The sequence below is a fragment of the Ranitomeya variabilis genome, chromosome 6, assembly GCF_051348905.1.
Source record: "Ranitomeya variabilis isolate aRanVar5 chromosome 6, aRanVar5.hap1, whole genome shotgun sequence".
NCBI classification, from domain to species: Eukaryota; Metazoa; Chordata; class Amphibia; order Anura; family Dendrobatidae; genus Ranitomeya; species Ranitomeya variabilis.
Window position 1 is genome coordinate 327,252,150 of NC_135237.1, and position 20,314 is coordinate 327,272,463.

Here is a 20,314-nt window from a genome sequence, read left to right on the forward strand (position 1 = left end):
AGTAAAAACACAAAAAAATGTAAGTATTTAAATGATGAAATGCCCACCAAAAGGTCTTTTATGACCTTATGGGGGACACAATGTGTGAAATAAATTAAAAGCAAAAAGCAGGAAGATAAATAATAAAAAAAAAAACAAAAAAAAAACAGCCACTGTCAATCCAAATCATTTACTAGCCCGGCTAACAAAAAAAAAAAAAAAAAAAGTGTGCAGCACATACAACATGTATAAATGTTTCGTAGAGGGACAACAAATTTCAAAATTTATGTTTCAGAAGTCCTTTTATTTCACATTTTTTATGACCAAACATGCATTTCCATACTCATAATGCGTTAATGAGTCTGAAAATAAAAATTAGGCCCCATGTATTACTAAAAAAAAATAAATAAAAAAAAATGCAAAAAGTATTTGAACAAGAAAACATTTTAGGCTATGTGCACACGTAGGAAGGGTCTCTGCGGGTTCTCCCGCAGCGGATTTGATAAATCTGCAGGGCAAAACCGCTGCGGTTATCCCTGCAGATTTATCGCGGTTTGTTATGCGGTTTCCGCTGCGGGTTTACTCCTATACTATTGATGCTGCATATGCAGCAATATGCAGCATCAATAGTAATGTTAAAAATAATAAAAAATGGTTTATACTCACCCTCTGACGTCCCGATCTCCTCGGCGCTGCATGTGGCGGTCCGGTTCCAAAGATGCTGTGCGAGAAGGACCTTCGTGACGTCACGGTCATGTGACCGCGACGTCACCGTAGGGTCCTGCTCGCACAGCAACCCAGCGACCGGACGGCCGCGTGCAGCGCTGAGAGGTGAGTATATCATTATTTTTTATTTTATTTCTTTTTTTTTTACACAAATATGGTTCCCAGGGCCTGGAGGAGAGTCTCCTCTCCTCCGCCCCGGGTACCATCTGCACATTATCCGCTTACTTCCCGCATCGTGCGCACAGCCCCATGCGGGAAGTTAGCGGATCAATGCATTCCTATGGGTGCAGAATCGCAGCGATTCTGCACAAAGAAGTGACATGCTGCAGAATGTAAACCGCTGCGTTTCTGCGCGGTTTGTCCCGCAGCATTTGCACAGTGGATTGCGGTTTCCATAGGGTTTACATGTAAATGTAAACGCAATGGAAACTGCAGTGGACCCGCAGCTGCAGAAACGCTGCGGGTCCGCGATAAAACCCGCAAAGTGTGAACATGGCCTTAAACTCTTAATAAACAATGAAAATGTTGTTGATGGAGGCCAGTGAGGCCAGTATTTTATTTTTCCTCTAGCCATCCTAATGTGACCTATGCCCAGGTACATGCATGCTTGCTAAAAAGTCTAGTGGCATGCAGACAATAATATATGCAATGTGAAGAGTTTATTAAGAGACTTGCTATGTAATTGTGACCGTTGTCAATAAACACTCTAATTACCCTACTGTGCACACAGCCCAAGAGACATACACTAAATTAGAATATTAGAGTTCTTGGACATTAGACACTTACAAGAATTATCTCTTTCAGAAGAGTCCGCAGGTTCACTGGTGCACGGATCTTCAGACCTGCACTCTGAGGAAAAGGAACATTTGTTATTTGAGCACCAAGACTTCAATAACATGATAACATATATAGGAGATTTGGCCCTTACGGTACTAATTGCTCAATAATATACCAACTAAATCGAAAAAAAAAAGTTAAAATCCTTAAAATATTATATAGAAAGAGCTTTAAAGGGGTTGTCTCAAATATATAAATGGGGAAAAACAAGTAACATTTTTCCTTGCAATTACCGTAACTTGTTATTAAAAATCCTCTCCGTTCTCAAGGATAGAGGGATTTTTATTTTGTGGTGAACAGGTCATTGCCCAGGTTATGTCCTGCATTCCAAGTCTGGTCGGTTAGCTAGGCAAGGAACACGACATGAACAGGCTTTATGCTATACAGCCCGAAGCTGGCTGGATTGCTATACCCGGCCATCATCAATCCTTCTGCCCTTCTCCCAACCTTCTGATGTAAAGCCAACTCTGCTAGCATCCAGAGAGAGCACAGTTTGGACCAGCAGTGTGACCATTCCTCATTCCAAACAATTGATCTTCATGAACATGGCCCTTCCCACACTCAAGCCAGCCGCACCGCGAAGCAGGGGGCTGGAACCGATGCACGCCTGAAGATACAACTCCTTTAATTCAAAATGTATATTAAAAGCATTGTATATTATTAGCAGATACCACCAAAATACTTTAACAATTCTTCACATTAGTGCATGAATAAGTAAGGGGAACTAGCAGAATGGAGGTGTATAGCCCCAACAACTATATTAATGACCTAGATATAATATCCTGGTCAAATAGAATAGTCATACAGAATACACCAGTATCCAGGACAAAAAAAAAAAGGTTTAGAGGCAAAAAAAAAGTTGAAAACATAAGACTTGGATGAATCAAATGATTGGGGAAGGTTGAAAGGTTTCTAAATTAGATAGTCCCATAAAATAATAATTGACAATATTATGACAGAACAATTTTTAGACTGCCTCCGGCAAATTACTGGAGATGGAAGTAGGGTATATATTTTGGATTTCATAAAAAGAGACTAAAAGGGTTGTTCAGTCCAAATAGATTAGTCGCCAGTCACTCTGTGTGCACTGTGAGCTGCAGGGATTCACCGTTTTCTGAGCCAGGAACGGAGGGTATGTATGACTTATACGTACTCCTGTCCAATGGAATACATAGGATAAAGTACTGTTCAGCGCATGCGTGGGGAAAGGCCAAAGAGTGCCAATACTTTTGATCTGACCTCAGCAGGGCAGAAAGAAGTGCGCCTGCACAGGAGAGCGATTGGGGACACTGTGTGGATGACGTACGATGCGTCATCCACATGAAGCAGAGAAGGAGGACAGCGTCACAAGAGGAGGAGGCGCCGGACCAAGACGTCCTGTAGGGGAGGTATAGTACAAGGTATTTTTTTTTTGTTTTGCAGGACGGGTTCCATTTTATTGACCAGGCAAGAAAAAAATGCTGTGAAAAAAAATAAACACTGAAAATACCAAATATAAGTGAGGAAAGCAGGAAGGGGAGGAAGATATATCTAAGACCCCACAAACTCCGGCACCAACAACAACATAAACAATACAGAATAAAAAAAAAAAAAAAGCATGGACCAATGTAAAGAAATACTACACACTTTAAGAGAAACAAAAGGGGTTTACAGAGAATTTATTGAACAATAAATACATCTCTTTATCAGTTAATACTGCAATAAAATGAAAAAAATAAAACTGCCAATATTTTTGTTTACAACCTTATTCGTTCAATAACGATGGAGTCCAAACACTAGCAAGTACTTTCTGAGGAGGAAGCTCAGGCAAAAAAAGCAAGAAAGGCTGAAGGCCTGGAATGCTTCAACAAATGCCAGTGATTGAGAATTTTTTTGTGACACATACTTTATGATAATGGTAAATTTAGGTCGACAGGTTTTGTGTTTTTTTTTTGTTCTAAAAAAAAAATATCAGAAATTTGACAAAAATGTAAAACAATTTGCAATTTTCAAACTGTGAATGATTATCCCATTAATCTAGATAGTCATACCACAGAAAAACATAAATAAGTAATATTTCCCACATGTCTGTTTTCAATCAGCACCATTTGTAAAATGTTATTTTATTAGCATTTTAGGTTTAAAATGTAGCAGCAATTTTTCATTTTATCATGGAAATTTACAAAATTTATTTTTTTGGGACCTATCCAGGTTTGAAGGGACTTTAGGGGTCCCATATATTGGAAAAACCCCAAAAGTGATACCATTTTAAAAACACCCCTGACACCCTGAAAAATGCTGTCAGGTAGTTTATTAACCCTTCAGGTGCTTTTCAGGAATTAATACGTGGCATGATAGAAATGAAAATGTATTTTTACCACCTAAATGTCGCTGACTTTTAAACAGGCCCCTGTAGCTGGCAAACTCTAAGGCCGTTATTTGGCCGTGAACCGCCACGGCAAACATCAGGACCACACAATCATGATCCTAGGGTGCCAATGGGGATAAAGAGGGAGCCTCCACACTCTGTTAACCGTTTATAATTATGTAGTCACTATTGACAGCAGCATCTAAGGGGTTAAACAGATATGTATGGTGCCAACACTGATCGTGGCTGATGCAGGAAGTTGTCAGCTATAGTGTACAGCCGACAGCTGCTGGATTGTCACCTGTATGTGGAGGCTATTCTCTTACATCTCAGGTCAGTTAAAAGACGTATTGGCTGTCACTAAGGGGTTAACTTCGTTAAAGGTTTAAAATAAAAACTGTTCAGAAATTGCAGCCATATTTTACATAACTCCTCCATTTTCACAGGCTAAAAAGTATTTGGACAAAGCAGCTTTGATAAATATCATAATTATAAACACTTGATTTAAGTTTTAACACAGTGATGCTGGGCCATGTGTATTACATACCTGTCAACTGTTCCAGAATGGCTTCCTCATGTGGAGGAATAAGAAGCAAATCTAAAGGGATAACAAATTGTTCGGCATTCTCCTAAAAAAGTACAAAATATATAAATACATTGCAAAGTTGCCCTTGGGAGAATCTTTATCAATACTTGTAAGTCAGAATGTATACATGCGAGATAGATTTTAGATTGAACTGTGCCACATGAGGTCTTAAAATTTGGAGAAATCTTGATTAGGGGTCCATCATGTGGGGTGTTTATAGCGTTTATTCAGGTGAATGAAGATGCATCAGATACATATGGAGCAACAGAAAATCACTGTCCTGTATAAAAGCCATCCTCACACAATGTGGGTTGGTGGTTTGCTGCTCTTAGGCTTACATTTTTTTTTTTAGCACTGTGATATTGCTGTCCATAGGCATGCACAACATGGATTGATAATCACTTTAAGGCTATGTTCACACGTTTCGATTTTGAAGTGTTTTTTTTTTTTCCCCAGCAACGTACAAAAGTAGGTTTTGTTTAGGTTTTTGCAACATATTTGTTAGGGTACATTTGTCGCCTGTGATTGCTGATAAAGTCTAGTGCATAAAATATAAAAATATATCTAATTCAACTTCATCAGTTTTTGGCACCAAAACCTGATATGTGTTTTTGCAAGTTTTTTTGCACTAGCAATGAGTGAAAAACGCTGAAAAAAGACAACAGCGACATGCTGCATTTTGCAAAAACGCAGCTCTGACAAAAGTCAGAAAAAAAAAACCAAGCTGTGTGCATGAGACTTCTGAAACCTCATACTTTGCTGGTACTGTAAAACGCAGGTAAAATTTGCATTTAAAAAAAAAATGCTGCAAAAAAACGCAACATGTGAAGATATCTTAAAATTGCTCCACTCAAACTTTTTTATTTAATCTCTACAAACATATTTATTTTCTCAGATATGCCAAACTTGTACATCACATGTTGGGTGTGGGTGTATGGAGTGGGTTCAGGAGCTTCTCCATACAAGATGGGTGACACTAGCCATACAGCCAGAGCCTGCCGCTAAAAATTGTACATTCACACTGAAGGCATCAAAACTATGAATTAACACATCTACTATATAATTGTCTAAGGGCCACTTCCATCTGTCTGTCTTTCTGTCACGGATATTCATTGGTCGCGGCCTCTGTCTGTCATGGAATCCAAGTCGCTGATTGGTCGTGGCAAAACGCCCACGACCAATCAGCGACGCGCACAGTTCGGAAGAAAATAGCCGCTCCTTACTCTCCGCACTCACTGCCCGGCGCCCGCATACGCTGTCCGGTCACCGCTCACACAGGGTTAATGCCGGAGGTAACGGACCGCGTTATGCTGAGGGTAACGCACTCCGTAACCGCTGCTATTAACCCTGTGTGTCCCCAATTTTTTACTATTGATGCAGCCTATTCGGCATCAATAGTAAAAAAATGTAATGTTAAAAATAATAAAAAAACAAAAAACCTGCTATACTCACCCTCCGTAGTTCGCCGAGCCGCTGGCCGCCATCTTCCGTTCCCGGCGATGTATTGCAAAATTACCCAGAAGACTTAGCGATCTTGCGAGACCGCTAAGTCTTTTGGATAATTTCGCAATGCATCCTGGGAAAGGAAGATGGCGGCCGGCGCCAGTGGCTCGACGGAGCTTCAGTGGATCCCAAGCGTCGGTAACCGCTTCCTGGATCCAGGCGCCAAAGGAAGGTGAGTATATAACTATTTTTTATTTTAATTCTTTTTTTTAACAGGGATATCATGCCCACATTGCTGTATACGTGGGCTGCGCAATATACAATGTGGCCTGCGCAATATACAACGTGGGCTGCGCAGTATAATACGTGGGCTGCGCAATATACTATATGGGCTGCGCAATATACAACGTGGGCTGCGCAGTATACTATATGGGCTGCGCAATATACAACGTGGGCTGCGCAATATACAACGTAGGCTGGGCAATATACTGCGTGGGCTGCGCAATATACAACGTAGGCTGGGCAATATACTGCGTGGGCTGTGCAATATACTACGTGGACTGCGCAATATACTACGTGGACTGCGCAATGTACTACGTGGGCTGCGCAATGTACTACGTGGGCTGCGCAATGTACTACGTGGGCTGCGCAATGTACTACGTGGGCTGCGCAATGTACTACGTGGGCTGCGCAATGTACTACGTGGGCTGCGCAATGTACTACGTGGGCTGCGCAATGTACTACGTGGGCTGCGCAATGTACTACGTGGGCTGCGCAATGTACTGCGTGGGCTGCGCAATGTACTGCGTGGGCTGCGCAATGTACTGCGTGGGCTGCGCAATGTACTGCGTGGGCTGCGCAATGTACTGCGTGGGCTGCGCAATGTACTGCGTGGGCTGCGCAATGTACTGCGTGGGCTGCGCAATGTACTGCGTTGGCTGCGCAATGTACTGCGCGGGCTGCGCAATGTACTGCGCGGGCTGCGCAATGTACTGCGCGGGCTGCGCAATGTACTGCGTGGGCTGCGCAATGTACTGCGTGGGCTGCGCAATACACTACGCATACATATTCTAGAATACCCGATGCGTTAGAATCGGGCCACCATCTAGTGTGGAATAATATACTTAACAAAAAAGTGTGAAACAACTGAAAATATGTCTTGTATTCTAGGTTCTTCAAAGTAGCCACCTTTTGCTTTGATGACTGCTTTGCACACTCTTGGCATTCTCTTGATGAGCTTCAAGAGGTAGTCACCGGGAATGGTCTTCCAACAATCTTGAAGGAGTTCCCAGAGATGCTTAGCACTTATTGGCCCTTTTGCCTTCACTCTGAGGTCCAGCTCACCCCAAACCATCTCGATTGGGTTCAGGTCTGGTGACTGTGGAGGCCAGGTCATCTGGCGTAGCACCCCATCACTCTCCATCTTGGTCAAATAGCCCTTACACAGCCTGGAGGTGTGTTTGTGGTCATTGTCCTGCTGAAACATAAATGATGGTCCAACTAAACACAAACGGAATAGCATGACGCTGCAAGATGCTGTGGTAGCCATGCTGGTTCAGTATGCCTTCAGTTTTGAATAAATCCCCAACAGTGTCACCAGCAAAGCACCCTCACACCTCCTCCTCCATGCTTCACGGTGGGAACCAGGCATGTAGAGTCCATCCATTCACCTTTTCTACGTCGCACAAAGATACGGTAGTTGGAACCAAGGATCTCAAATTTGGACTCATCAGACCAAAGCACAGATTTCCACTGGTCTAATGTCCATTCCTTGTGTTCTTTAACCCAAACAAGTCTCTTCTGCTTGTTGCCTGTCCTTAGCAGTGGTTTCCTAGCAGCTATTTTACCATGAAGGCCTGCTGCACAAAGTCTCCTCTTAACAGTTGTTGTAGAGATGTGTCTGCGGCTAGAACTCTGTGCGGCATTGACCTGGTCTCTAATCTGAGCTGCTGTTAACCTGCGATTTCTGAGGCTGGTGACTCGGATAAACTTATCCTCAGAAGCAGAGGTGACTCTTGGTCTTCCTTTCCTGGGGCGGTCCTCATGTGAGCCAGTTTCTTTGTAGCGCTTGATGGTTTTTGCCACTGCACTTGGGGACACTTTCAAAGTTTGCCCAATTTTTCGGACTGACTGACCTTCATTTGTTAAAGTAATGATGGCCACTCGTTTTTCTTTACTTGGCTGCCTTTTTCTTGCCATAATACAAATCCTAACAGTCTATTCAGTAGAACTATCAGCTGTGTATCCACCAGACTTCTGCACAACACAACTGATGGTCCCAAGACAAGGCAAGAAATCCCACTTATTAAACCTGACAGGGCACACCTGTGAAGTGAAAACCATTCCCGGTGACTACCTCTTGAAGCTCATCAAGAGAATGCCAAGAGTATGCAAAGCAGTCATCAAAGCAAAAGGTGGCTACTTTGAAGAACCTAGAATATAAAACATAATTTCAGTTGTTTCACACTTTTTTGTTAAGTATATAATTCAACATGTGTTAATTCATAGTTTTGATGCCTTCAGTGTGAATGTACAATTTTCATAGTCATAAAAATTCAGAAAAATCTTTAAATGAGAAGGTGTGTCCAAACTTTTGGTCTGTACTGTATGTACGGATAAAATTTAGGAATTATAGAAAAACTCTCCATATTAACAACAATACCTGGTTTCTGTTTTTCTGTATGCTCCAAAAATTCTTGCCCTGCTGTGGAACATCTTGGATTACAGATGGGTTGAGCTCCAGACATTGCTCGGCTATGGATTTCAAAGCACTGAACTTCTCTTCACTTGCAATCATCAGTAACTGGGTCAGAGAAACATCTGATAAAAGAAAAAAATCAGCAGAAACTGAAAGCCATCAAATAATTAAAAAAAGGGAGGGCAGCACAAAATTCACCCATGAGTGAAAATTAATCTTAAATGCTGTTATCCAGGCCTTAAATATTGAATTTCATACACGGTGTAGTGGCTGTAATACAGCTCAGCTCCTATTGAAAACAATGACAGCCAAGTAGCAGTACCGGTCACTACAGTGTAGGAGAGGTGTTGCTCTAGCCCTTTATGCTATGCACATCCTGCCTCATGGTAGCTGCAAGCTGCTTATCGGATAGATGCCTGGTCCCCACTAATCGAATACTGATTGCATTGCTAGTTAATCAGTATAAAAGTCCTGAACAACCTGTTTAATACTATATTTATCATAAAAAATAAAGCAAAGAACAATGACTCATCCACTATTTTCCGTACATGAAATCATTTTTTCCATTTTCAAAATAAATGGAACACAAACTACTACTTTTTAAGAGCGGACCTGGAACTAGTCAACTAGTGCAAATGGAGAGTCATCCTCAGTTGCCCATTAAAATCATACTTTCTCTAAAACACTGCAGCATTTCAGTGTAAAATATACGTGGCAGCAATACTGGAGTCATATTCACTCTGCTAATGGTTCAGGCAGCATGAATTCGTCAGGATCACTTGAGTATGTGCACGCGTTGAGTAAAATTTCTGCACCATTTCTGCAGCTCTTGGCAGGAAAAATGCTACTGTGTTTTTGACTGATTTGAGTGAAGTTAATGGTGTCAAACACAGGGCAAAAAGCCACAAAGAATTTACATACTGCAGATTATTTTCTGCACCAAATCAGCAAGTCACAAATAAGCAATGTGTGCATGACACTTCAGGTTTCTCATTCACTCTGCTGGCATCAGGATTGCTTCAGGTTTATCTGGAAGATCTGCAAGGAACAAACGCACCAAATCTGCAACGTGTGCACACAGCCTAACATTCTGTTTGACATTCATGGGACCCTAATGACATGTAATAACTTGCATACAGTGGATTTTTTTTTGGACAGATGACAGATTCTGCAGCCTAAAAAAAACAATTACAAAACTACAGCCTAAAAATGTGTTGTTTTTAGCAAATGCATGATATGTGATGAAAAGGATAACATATTAAAGAGAATACTGCGTAAACATAAAATCACTGTAGCTTCATCAGCTAAAAAAAAAGCCTGTAATTAGAACGGTAAACCTAGGGGAATCTTATAGCACATATACAGGAAGCAAACAATAGTGATGAGACCGGTATCATGGCTCCTTTACCAATTGTTAAGAAGACATTGCCCCCAAAATACAGAAACTGAGTTTTCCTCTGATGTCAAATGTTAGGAATGTTTTTAGCTATTTCTTATTCATATCTCATTGGATAAAGCTGCAGTTTCTGATAAATATTTAGTTTAAAAACAAACAAGAGAATATTTATCTTTTACAAAAAAACACACACGTGAACCAGACTTTTCTGGGACACCTCAAAAATCTAGGTGACACTCCTATTACTTTTCCATTACCGTTCCCACAGGGGATATCCAAGAATCTTTAATAAATGTCCCTAATTACAAAGAGATGTAGTCCGACCTCCTAAAAAGCTGCAGATATAGGGTAACCATTCTATAATATTACACATATCTGCCAGGGAATACACTGTAGGATGATACTGACCTGATAAGTTCATGTCTGTTTCATTCAATTCAAGTTCAGTCATATAGTTTCTGAAAGAAAAAAAAAAAAAGTTGTAGGTCAATTAAGTCAGCGCGTCCGAGCCTGCAGTATGTACCACAAAATTGTAACTCAAATTGTGGCCACAAACTATGGCATTGTCACGCTTTTACTATAATTCTGAAAAAATTGAAGTTATAAAAGTTTACATGCTCTTAGGTTGAAGTCATTAGCCCTCTAGCACATATAGATGTATCACTATGACCACGCTGAAAGGAGCTCAGGAGTTGAGCTCTCTCCACATGATGCAGGCTGTGTTACGAAGCCAGCACCTGTCTAACAACAGTGGACGGAGCTGAGCTCTGATCTCTGTCAGCGGCACTTAAATGGATCACTCACCAGTGCCCGCAGCACCAGCTCCCAGCCCAAGTGACAAGATTTCCTGGTATTCATGGGTTACCAAGGCAACGGAGAGCCTACTGAAGGCCTCCCAGACTATCCCCTAAGGAGACTTAAAAAGGAAAAAAAAGTCCGCTTACAAAAATAATTTAAAGGGAACCTGTCAGCAGATTTTGCCGCTATAAGATGCAGCCACTGCCTTGTCTACAGTATATGTCCAGTTTGAGGATGTGAAATAAAAATTGAGTCTTACTGCCACAATTCCTTCATTTTCTTCCTCACTCCAGGCTCCATGTTACTGAAAAACATATAACGTTTCATAATTTTTTTTATTGGATGATATTATGATATTGAAGTTAAAAATTATCTAATAATATTAGGCCATGTTCACACTTTGCGGTTTTTACCACGGAACCGCGGCGATTTTGATGCTGCGGGTCCGCAGCAGTTTCCATAGCGTTTCCATTTACATGTAAACCCTATGGAAACCGCAAACCGCTGTGCACATGCTGCGGGAAAAACCGCGCAGAAACGCAGCGGTTTAAAACCCGCAGCATGTCACTTCTTTGTGCAGAATCGCTGCGATTCTGCACCCATAGGAATGCATTGAACCGCTTACTTCCCGCATGGGGCTGTGCCCACGTTGCGGGAAGTATGCGGTTAATGTGCAGGTGGTACCCGGGGTGGAGGAGAGGAGACTCTCCTCCAGGCCCTGGGAACCATATTTGGGGTAAAAAAAAGAATAAAAATAAAAAATCATGTTATACTCACCTCTCAGCGCTGCACCCGGCCGGCCGGTCAGAGTTGCTGTGCGAACAGGACCTGCGGTGACGTCGCGGTCACATAACCGTGATGACGCCCGGGTCATATGACCGTGACGTCACGAAGGTCCTTCTCGGCACAGCATCTTTGGAACTGGAGCGCCGCGTGCAACGCCGAGGAGATCCGGACATCGGAGGGTGAGTATAACCAATTTTTATTATTTTTAACATTACTATTGATGCTGCATATTGCTGCATATGCAGCATCAATAGTATAGGAGTAATCCCGCAGCGGAAACCGCGGAACAAACCGCGATAAATCTGCAGGGATAACCGCAGCGGTTTTGCCCTGCAGATTTATCAATTCTGCTGCGGGAGAACCCGCAGAGGGACGCCGCAAAGTGTGAACGTGGCCTTAAAGTAAATTAAAGCGAAGAGAAGTACACCTGCGCAGGAGCGCAATGCTGAGGAGACTTCTGTGGATGACACCGGGATGCATCACATAGATGAACCAAGAAGGAGGGTGGCATTGCAAGAAGATGGAAGGCACCGGACTAAGAGTGACACCCCTTGGACCGGACCGTCCCGCAAGCGAGAATAATAAAAAGGAGATTTTTGTGTACTCACCGTAAAATCTCTTTCTCTTAGCCTCTAATTGGGGGACACAGGACCATGGGTGTTTTGCTGCTGTCCACTAGGAGGCGACACTATGCATAATCTGAAAAAGATTAACCGTGGCTCCTCCTCTGCAGTATACACCCCTGGACGGCGTCAGCCTTCTCCAGTTTTGTGCAAAAGCAGTAGGATGACGTAACATGAATGACATAGACATGCCTATAAGAAGGCCACTATGTACGAGCTCAAAGAACAATATGAGAACTCAACAGTAACAACGGCCCGAAAAGGGCAACAGGGTGGGAGCTGTGTCCCCCAATTAGAGGCTAAGAGAAAGAGATTTTACAGTGAGTACACAAAAATCTCCTTTACTCTGTCGCCTCATTGGGGGACACAGGACCATGGGACGTCCCAAAGCAGTCCCTGGGTGGGAGGCAATGGACGAATATTGTGCAGACAGGCCCCTATACTTGGGGCACCGCCGCCTGCAGAACAAATCTACCCAGGCTCGCTTCCGCTGAGGACTGGGTATGAACCCTGTAGTGTTTAGTAAACGAGTGTGGGCTAGTCCAAGTGGCCGCATTACACACTTGTTGTGCCGAAGCCTGGAGCCGAATGGCCCAGGAGGCCCCTACCGCACGTGTAGAGTGTGCCGTAATACCGGCTGGAAGAGGAGAATTCTTAAGGCGGTAGGCCTCTTGTATGGTGGATGTGATCTACCTGGCAAGGGTAGCTTTGGAAGCTGGCAGACCCTTGCGGCCGCCTTCCGGAAGAAGGAAAAGGGATCAGACCTCCGGAAGGACGCAGTCCTAGACATATATACGCAATGCCCAGACAAGGTCAAGCACATGCAGAGCCTTCTCCACTCTATGAACCGGACAAAGGGAAGGCAGAGAAATTTCCTCATTGAGGTGGAAGTTGGACACAACCTTCGGAAGGAAGGATGGGAACGTATGGAGAACTACCTTGTCCTGGTGAAAAAACCCAGGAAGGGCCGTCTGCAGGAGAGTGCTGTCAGTTCAGACACCCTGCGTAGCGAGGTGATTGCCACTAGGAAAAAAAACACCTTCTGGGAGAGAAGGCGGAGCGGGACCTCCTTAAGGGGTTCGAAGGGTGGTTCCTGCAATGCTGTCAGGACCAGGGTTGAGGTCCCACGTTTCTAGTGGTCGTCTGTAGGGGGGAACCAATCGGGAAACCCCCTGAAGAAAAGTCTTTACTCGCAGCTTGGTAGCAATGCGCCTTTGAAAAAAAGCACTGAGAGGGTGGACACCTGGCTCTTAGGCGAGCCCAGGGACAGCCTGGCCTCCAGACCCGATTGGAGAAAAATAGGTATTAGACCTACCGGTAATTATGTTTCCAGGAGTCCATACTGACAGCACCCTGGAGGACGTCCTCCTCCTCCTTGCTGGGACAGGAAACACACGAGAGTTCAAATATCCGGTTCCACCCCTCAATCCTCAGTGTTGTAACAAGAACCAACTCATGGAATGATGCAAATAAAACATTTTAATGAACAAATCATGTTACAAAATAGTATATAGGCACATAAACTGAATACCTGAATTTACAGCCAGAATGGGGGGGAAGTACCGGTGCTGTCAGTATGGACTCCTGGAAACATAATTACCGGTAGGTCTAATACCTATTTTCCAGGACGTCCCTCCTGACAGCACCCTGGAGAGTACCAAAGCCCCTCCTTAGGGTGGGATTACCGCTTGGAGGACTTTCCTCCCAAAAGCCGTGTGCTGGCCGGACATAACATCAAGCTTATAATGTTTACAGAAGGTGTCAGGCCTGGCCCATGTTTCTGCCTTACAGATCTGATCTACTGAAGCTCCTGCATGCTCCGCCCAGGAGGCCGACACCCCCCGAGTAGAATGGGCTTTTAAGCCCACTGGAGGGGACATACCTTCTGACTGATAAGCTTCTGAGATCACGGCTGTGATCCAACGTGCAATTGAGGCCTTAGAGGCCTTCTTTGCTGCTCCTCTTCGTGTGTCCCTCCATGCAGGGACAGGAAAAACACTGAGGATTGAGGGGTGGAACCGGATATTTGAACTCCCGTGTGTTTCCTGTCCCAGCAAGGAGGAGGAGGACGTCCTCCAGGGTGCTGTCAGGAGGGACGTCCTGGAAAAACCAGGTAGTTCGGGGAGGGAAGAAGGGAATGGGGTCTGGCTGCGAGATTCGCACCAGGTAAAGAGAACTTTCCAGGTACGGTCATAGATCTTGGCAGAGGCTGGCTTCCGTGCCCTGATCATGGTCCTAATGACATCCGTCGAGAGCCCTGCCTGGGTTAGAACCCAGGTTTCAAGGGCCATGCCGTCAAATTGAGAGCCCCTGAGTTCTGGTGGTAGATCGGGCCTTGCGATAGAAGATCCGGGCGGTCGGGGAGGCGCCAGGGGGCGTCTGCTGAAAGTTGTACGACGTCGGCGTACCATGTACGACTGGGCCAGACCGGTGCGATTAAGATGGTTGGAACTGCTTGATCTTCCTCACCACTCTGGATAACAAGGGGAGAGGTGGAAAAATGTACAGAGGCTGGAGCTGGGTCCAGTCCTGAACCAGAGCGTCTGCTCCGAGCGACCGCGGATCGTGTGTTCTGGCCATGAAGTTGGAGACCTTGGCATTGAAGTGGGATGCCATTAGGTCCACATCTGGGGTCCCCCAGCGATGGCAGATCTAACGAAAAATTTCGGGATGGAGAGACCACTCTCCCGAATCTATTCCTTGTCGTCTGAGGAAGTCTGCTTCCCAGTTGTCCACACCCGGAATGTGGACCGCCGAGAGAACCGAGCCTGTGTCCTCCACCCAGTGGAGGATGTGTGACACTTCTCGCATCGCCTGGGTACTGCGGGTCCCCCCTTGGTGATTCACATATGCCACAGTGGTGGCATTGTCCGATTGTATTCTGATGTGAGAGGCTGCCAGTAAGTGATGGAAGGCCCTCAATGCCAGGAGGATGGCACGAATTTCCAGGATGTTGATGGGCATGGTCGCTTCCACTGGGGACCACTTGCCCTGTGCCCTGTAGTGTAGGTGCACTGCACCCCAACCCATCAGGCTCGCATCGGTGGTCAGAACCTTCCAATGACCTGTGAGAAAGGATTTCCCCTTTGCTAGCGAGGTTAGCTTGAGCCACCAGTGCAGGGACCTCTTGGTTGACGACGTTAGCCGGAACTCCCTGTCGAAAGAGAAAGGGATTCCTGTCCCAGGACTTGAGAATGGCTAGCTGGAGAGGCCTGAGGTGAAACTGGGCCAAATTGGGACCGCTTCTATTGTTGCCCCCATCCTGCCGAGGACTCATGGCAAACCGCAGAGATTGAGGGGGTTTGCGGAGGAGGATGCGAACTCCTAGGCGGAGAGCCAGTGCCTTGTCCCTGGGAAAGAGCACTAGACCACTGGAGGTGTTGTATAGCATTCCCAGGAAGGTCAGAGACTGACTCAGGGTTGGTGATGAACTTTGTAGGTTGACTAACCAGCCCATGCGACTCAGTGTCGATTGTGATTGAGACGCTGAGCTCGCAGTGCATGAAGGTAGGAGCCTTGATGAGTAGATCATCCAGGTATGGAACGATTACTAAGCCTCTGGAGTGCAGGACGTCCATGGTGGCTGCCATGACCTTGGTAAACACTCTGGGAGCCGTGGCGAGTCCGAACGGAAGAGCCACGAACTGGTAGTGGTACTGGTCGATTGCAAACCTGAGAAAACTGACAAGCAGGTGCAATCGGTATAATCAGGTATGCGTCTTGTATTTCTATGAAGGCGAGATATTCTCCAATGATGGACCGAAGGGGACTCCAGCGGAAGTGACGAACCCGTACATATTTGTTGAGTTGTTTTAGGTCCAGTATGGGCCGTACGCTGCCTCCTTTCTTGGGGACTACGAATAGATTGGAGTAGAACCTTCGGAAGCGCCCGGCCATGGGAACCGGTACTAAGACTCCTGCTTGAAGAAGCGAGGGAACTGCTTGGTGGAAGGCACGAGTCTTGGCTGGCGGTTTTGGGGGAACAGAGAGGAAGACTCGGTTCGGTGGATTGGAGGTTGAACTCTATTTTGTATCCGGAAGACACCAGTTCCCTGACCCACCTGTCTTCTGTAGTAGGCATCCAGACTTGCTGGAAGAGCAAAGTCGGCCGCCTACGGGTGGGATGTCTTCCGGGGTCCGTGAGTCATGAGGAGGAAAACAAATCTGAGGTTTACCTCCTTTGGGCTTTGCCTGGCCTGCTTTTAACTGCCAGGTCTTGTCCGACCTTTGCGTCGACCATGAGTTGTCCCTGTGTGGGGAACGGTTACGATTTTGTGCTGGACGCGAGACGGACCAGCCCGAGGAATTCCGAAAGGATCGGAATCGGTTCTGTTACACTTCTTGTAAGTGCGTATAGGTTTCAGTTGAGGGAGAGAGGTACTCTTCCCCCCCGGTGGCGTTGCATATCATTGTGTCCAACTTTTCACCGAAATGTCACCCACTGAGATACGGGAGGTGCGTGAGGGACTTCTTTGAGGCTGCGTCCGCTTTCCATTCCGCAGCCAGAGGATACGCCGAATCGTGTGGCGTTTGATGCTATCCCCGCTACACCCCTTGCTGAATCCAGAGCTGCATGAAGCATGTAATCTGCTACAACTGCTATTTGAACCACTTGATCCGACAGCTCAGGAGCAGATGCTTGGAGGCCAGCTTGTAACTTTTTGGCCCAAGCCAGTATGGCCTTGGCAGCCCAAACTGAAGCGAACGCAGGAGCCAGGGAGGCCCCTGCCACCTCAAAAATTGAACGAGCCATGCGTTCTAACTGCCGGTCTACTGCGTCCCTGAGGGTTGAGCTATCTGGCAGTGAAAGGAGAGTCTGTGCTGCTAGTCTAGAGACTGGGGGGTCCACTTCAGGTGGATCTGTCCATTCCTTGGTGTCCTTCTGTGGGAAAGGGTACCTTGCCTCCAGATATTTGCGATTAGCGAATTTTTTCTCAGGCTGTGAGAGCTGCTCTATAAGGATCGCTTTAAACTCTGGGTGGTTAGAGAAAACCTTAGGAGGCTTCAGAGGTCCTTCAAATGAAATCCTCTGGTGGCAGGTTAGAAATGTCCAGCACCCGATGGATGGAAGAGATTATGTCCTCGACTAGCGCTGTATTGCTAGGGGGGATTGGGATCAGGGACCCCTCCGTTTCCCTGTCTGAGTCGGAGTCGCAGATGCCTTCCGAATCCTGTGTATTACTGAGGCGTCCCCTGCTGGGTGAGCTGGGGAGGAGGCCTTCTCTGGTCGGGGACTGCGGAGATCTGCATTGTCTGACCCTGGAAGGGGACTGTCTAGATGGCTTGGAACTACGGTGTCTCTCCCTAGAAGGGGATGACCGTGTGCTATGGGATGACGCAGATGGACTTGACCTATGGGTCCGCTTGCGTCCTGACCTAGACGTGGATGTGCCAGGTTGTTCTGTTCCTGAGTCAAGCTCTCCCTTTGCTGGGTAGCGGTCATAGCCGAGACTTGACTCTGCAGCGCCCGAAGCAATGTGGAGGTTTGGTTATCTATAGACTGCGTCATAGATTGCGACCTCTCAGTGACCCATTCCGACATGGCATTAGACACCGAGGCATTGGCAGGGGCTTCTTGGGGCTCTGACGCAGTAGTCTAGATGCAGTCCTGGCAGCGCGTTACGTGCTGCCACTGGGGAGAGCAGTCCTGCAGGCTGTACAGAATGCATAATAGCAGTCCTGCCTGGTTCTCTTGGACCTTGAGCCCGGCATAGTGCACAGAGTGCAGAAGGGCTGGCTGCAGAGGACGTTACAGGGGTAGAGAAACCTATAGGGGAGCCTTATAGGTAATATGGATTCACAGCCTGAGTAAAACAACCCAGCTGTGCTCTTACCCCACCAGTATGCCCCTAGGTCCAGCGCCGAAGATCCACAGGGGGCGGAGGGCTGAGAAAAAGGTGGCAAAGCTGTGTAAAAACGTGCCCTTCCTGGGGGGGGGGGTTTTCTGGGGTTTTGGTAGGATCTGAACCGGACCCCCCCGGATTTAAAGGCAGGATAGCGGTGGGGCTGTAAGCGGGGGCCCTGTGACGGGTCCCCCTGACGCAGTATAGAGCTGGTGCTGCCGCAGAGACAGGAGCGCAGGGAGCCCTGTGTCTGTATGTGCCATGCCTGCTTGCACTCCCCCCGGCCCCGACAGGAGCCCGCAGCTGGGCTGGGGTCCCTGGATGCAGGCGCAGTGTGCTGGCCCATTGCTGGGAGCTGTAGAATGCTGCCTGTACAGGCCCTACCTGAGGCGTCTCAACCTAATGCCCCCAGAGGGGGATTAGGGAGGGTGCTGTTGTCACCTTCAGGGGGCTTTATCCTCGCCTCGACCTCAACCCAGAAACCAAAAGGAATTGGGGAAGTCTCGACTTCGAACCAGCACCCGAGGGACTGGGGAAGGAGCGGCATGGGGAATAGCCATCTCTACTTCAACCGGGCACCCCGTGATAGGGGGCCGAGGAAGGAGCCATGCCGGGAGTCTCACAGGAGACCCACTTTTCCTATGCGACACTAAGCAAAAACTGGAGAAGGCTGACGCCGTCCAGGGGTGTATAGTGCAGAGGAGGAGCCATGGTTAATCTTTTTCAGATTATGCATAGTGTCGCCTCCTAGTGGACAGCAGCATAACACCCATGGTCCTGTGTCCCCCAATGAGGCGACAGAGTAAGTTATTTTTCTTCTCTTTCAGGTCGTGTTGGGGGGAGGTATACATCATTATAGAAAGCTGTATATCAGGCCTGAAAGGTGGTGTCTGCAACTCCTATCGGCCAAACCTGCCGACAGGTTCCCTTTAAAAGGGTTGTCTCATTCATCACACTGGCAGCATGCACTATGAATGAGTGAGCAGCAGGAGTCTGACCGTTGTTACCACCTAAAATGTAGTGATTAGTGATGAGCGAGTGTACTCGTTGCTCGGATTTTCCTGAGCATGCTCGGGTGATCTCCGAGTATCTTGGGCGTGCTCGGAGATTTAGTTTTCGTCGCCGCAGCTGCATGATTTGCAGCTGCTACACAGCTTGAATACATGTGGGGATTGCCTGTTTGTTAGGGAATTCCCACATGTATTCAGCCTGTCTAGCAGCCGCAAATTATGCAGCTACAGCGACGAAAACTAAATCTCCAAGCACATCCAAATACTTGGAGACCACCTGAGCATGCTCGGGGAAACAGCCCCCCAGACATATGCACTGAAGCTGGGTGTACGCCCCCAGATTAATTTTGCTCAAAAGCAAGCCATACACATATCTTCAATGTGCATGTTTGGGAAGTAGGCTGTCAGCACGCAGGCATGGGATTTCCTCAGAGTGGCGTGATGTAAGGGCAGTCCACGTCCGTAAATTAACTGTGGTGGGAATCACTACTGGGAAGGAACGTGACTGAGGCGACATACAGTGCCAGCAACATAATTTCTCATTTTACTTTTATACAGAGCTACAGTATTTAACTTTATACTTATATTTGTCAAAGTTTGAAAAGTTAGGTATAGACAGTATACAGTATGCCTAAGCAAACTACTTACCAGTTTAATATGTCCACTGTGTTTGTCTCCATGGGTAGTACACTGAAATGCTGAACGGTGAGGTAAAATTCACATCTGCTCTATTTAAAAAATAAAAAAAAAAAAAAAAAATAGATGGAAAATCAGAAAGGATGAAAATGAATAGCAAATAATAGAAATGATTAGTCTAGGTGTGCACACAGTAGCAGAGCACGTCATATGTTGTGTCCCCGACTTTATGCGGAGCCCACATCTTTCCTCGTACACGATTAGTGATTTACTTCTTTATTTAACCCCTTTCTGTCATTAGACGTACTATTCCGTCCATGTGGGGTGGGCCCTACTTCCCAAGGACGGAATAGTACGTCCAGTACGATCGGCCGCGCTCACGGGGGGAGCGCGGCCGGGTGTCAGCTGACTATCGCAGCTGACATCCGGCACTATGTGCCAGGAGCGGTCACGGACCGCCCCCGGCACATTAACCCCCGGTACACCGCGATCAAACATGATCGCGGTGTGCCGGCGGTATAGGGAAGCATCGCGCAGGGAGAGGGCTCCCTGTGGGCTTCCCTGAGACCCCCGGAGCAACGCGATGTGATCGCATTGCTCCGAGGG

At 46.4% G+C, this 20,314-nt stretch overlaps 1 protein-coding gene across 6 annotated transcripts in view; it reads right to left on the reverse strand.

The window, feature by feature from the left end:
• The window catches only part of ACD (ACD shelterin complex subunit and telomerase recruitment factor), a 61,500-nt gene that overhangs the window by 23,654 nt on the left and 17,532 nt on the right, over positions 1-20,314 (reverse strand). For 4 of the 6 annotated variants that reach the window (XM_077269795.1, XM_077269793.1, XM_077269794.1 and 1 more), the window contains 6 exons: positions 19,721-19,800; positions 11,070-11,114; positions 10,421-10,470; positions 8,581-8,738; positions 4,437-4,518; positions 1,492-1,554 (listed from right to left, as the gene is read on the reverse strand). In XM_077269795.1, coding sequence (XP_077125910.1) covers positions 1,492-1,554; positions 4,437-4,518; positions 8,581-8,738; positions 10,421-10,470; positions 11,070-11,114; positions 19,721-19,800 — 478 coding nt within the window. The remainder of the gene's footprint in view (positions 1-1,491; positions 1,555-4,436; positions 4,519-8,580; positions 8,739-10,420; positions 10,471-11,069; positions 11,115-19,720; positions 19,801-20,314) is intronic. The other 2 variants (XM_077269798.1, XM_077269797.1) reach the window with 1 other exon arrangement.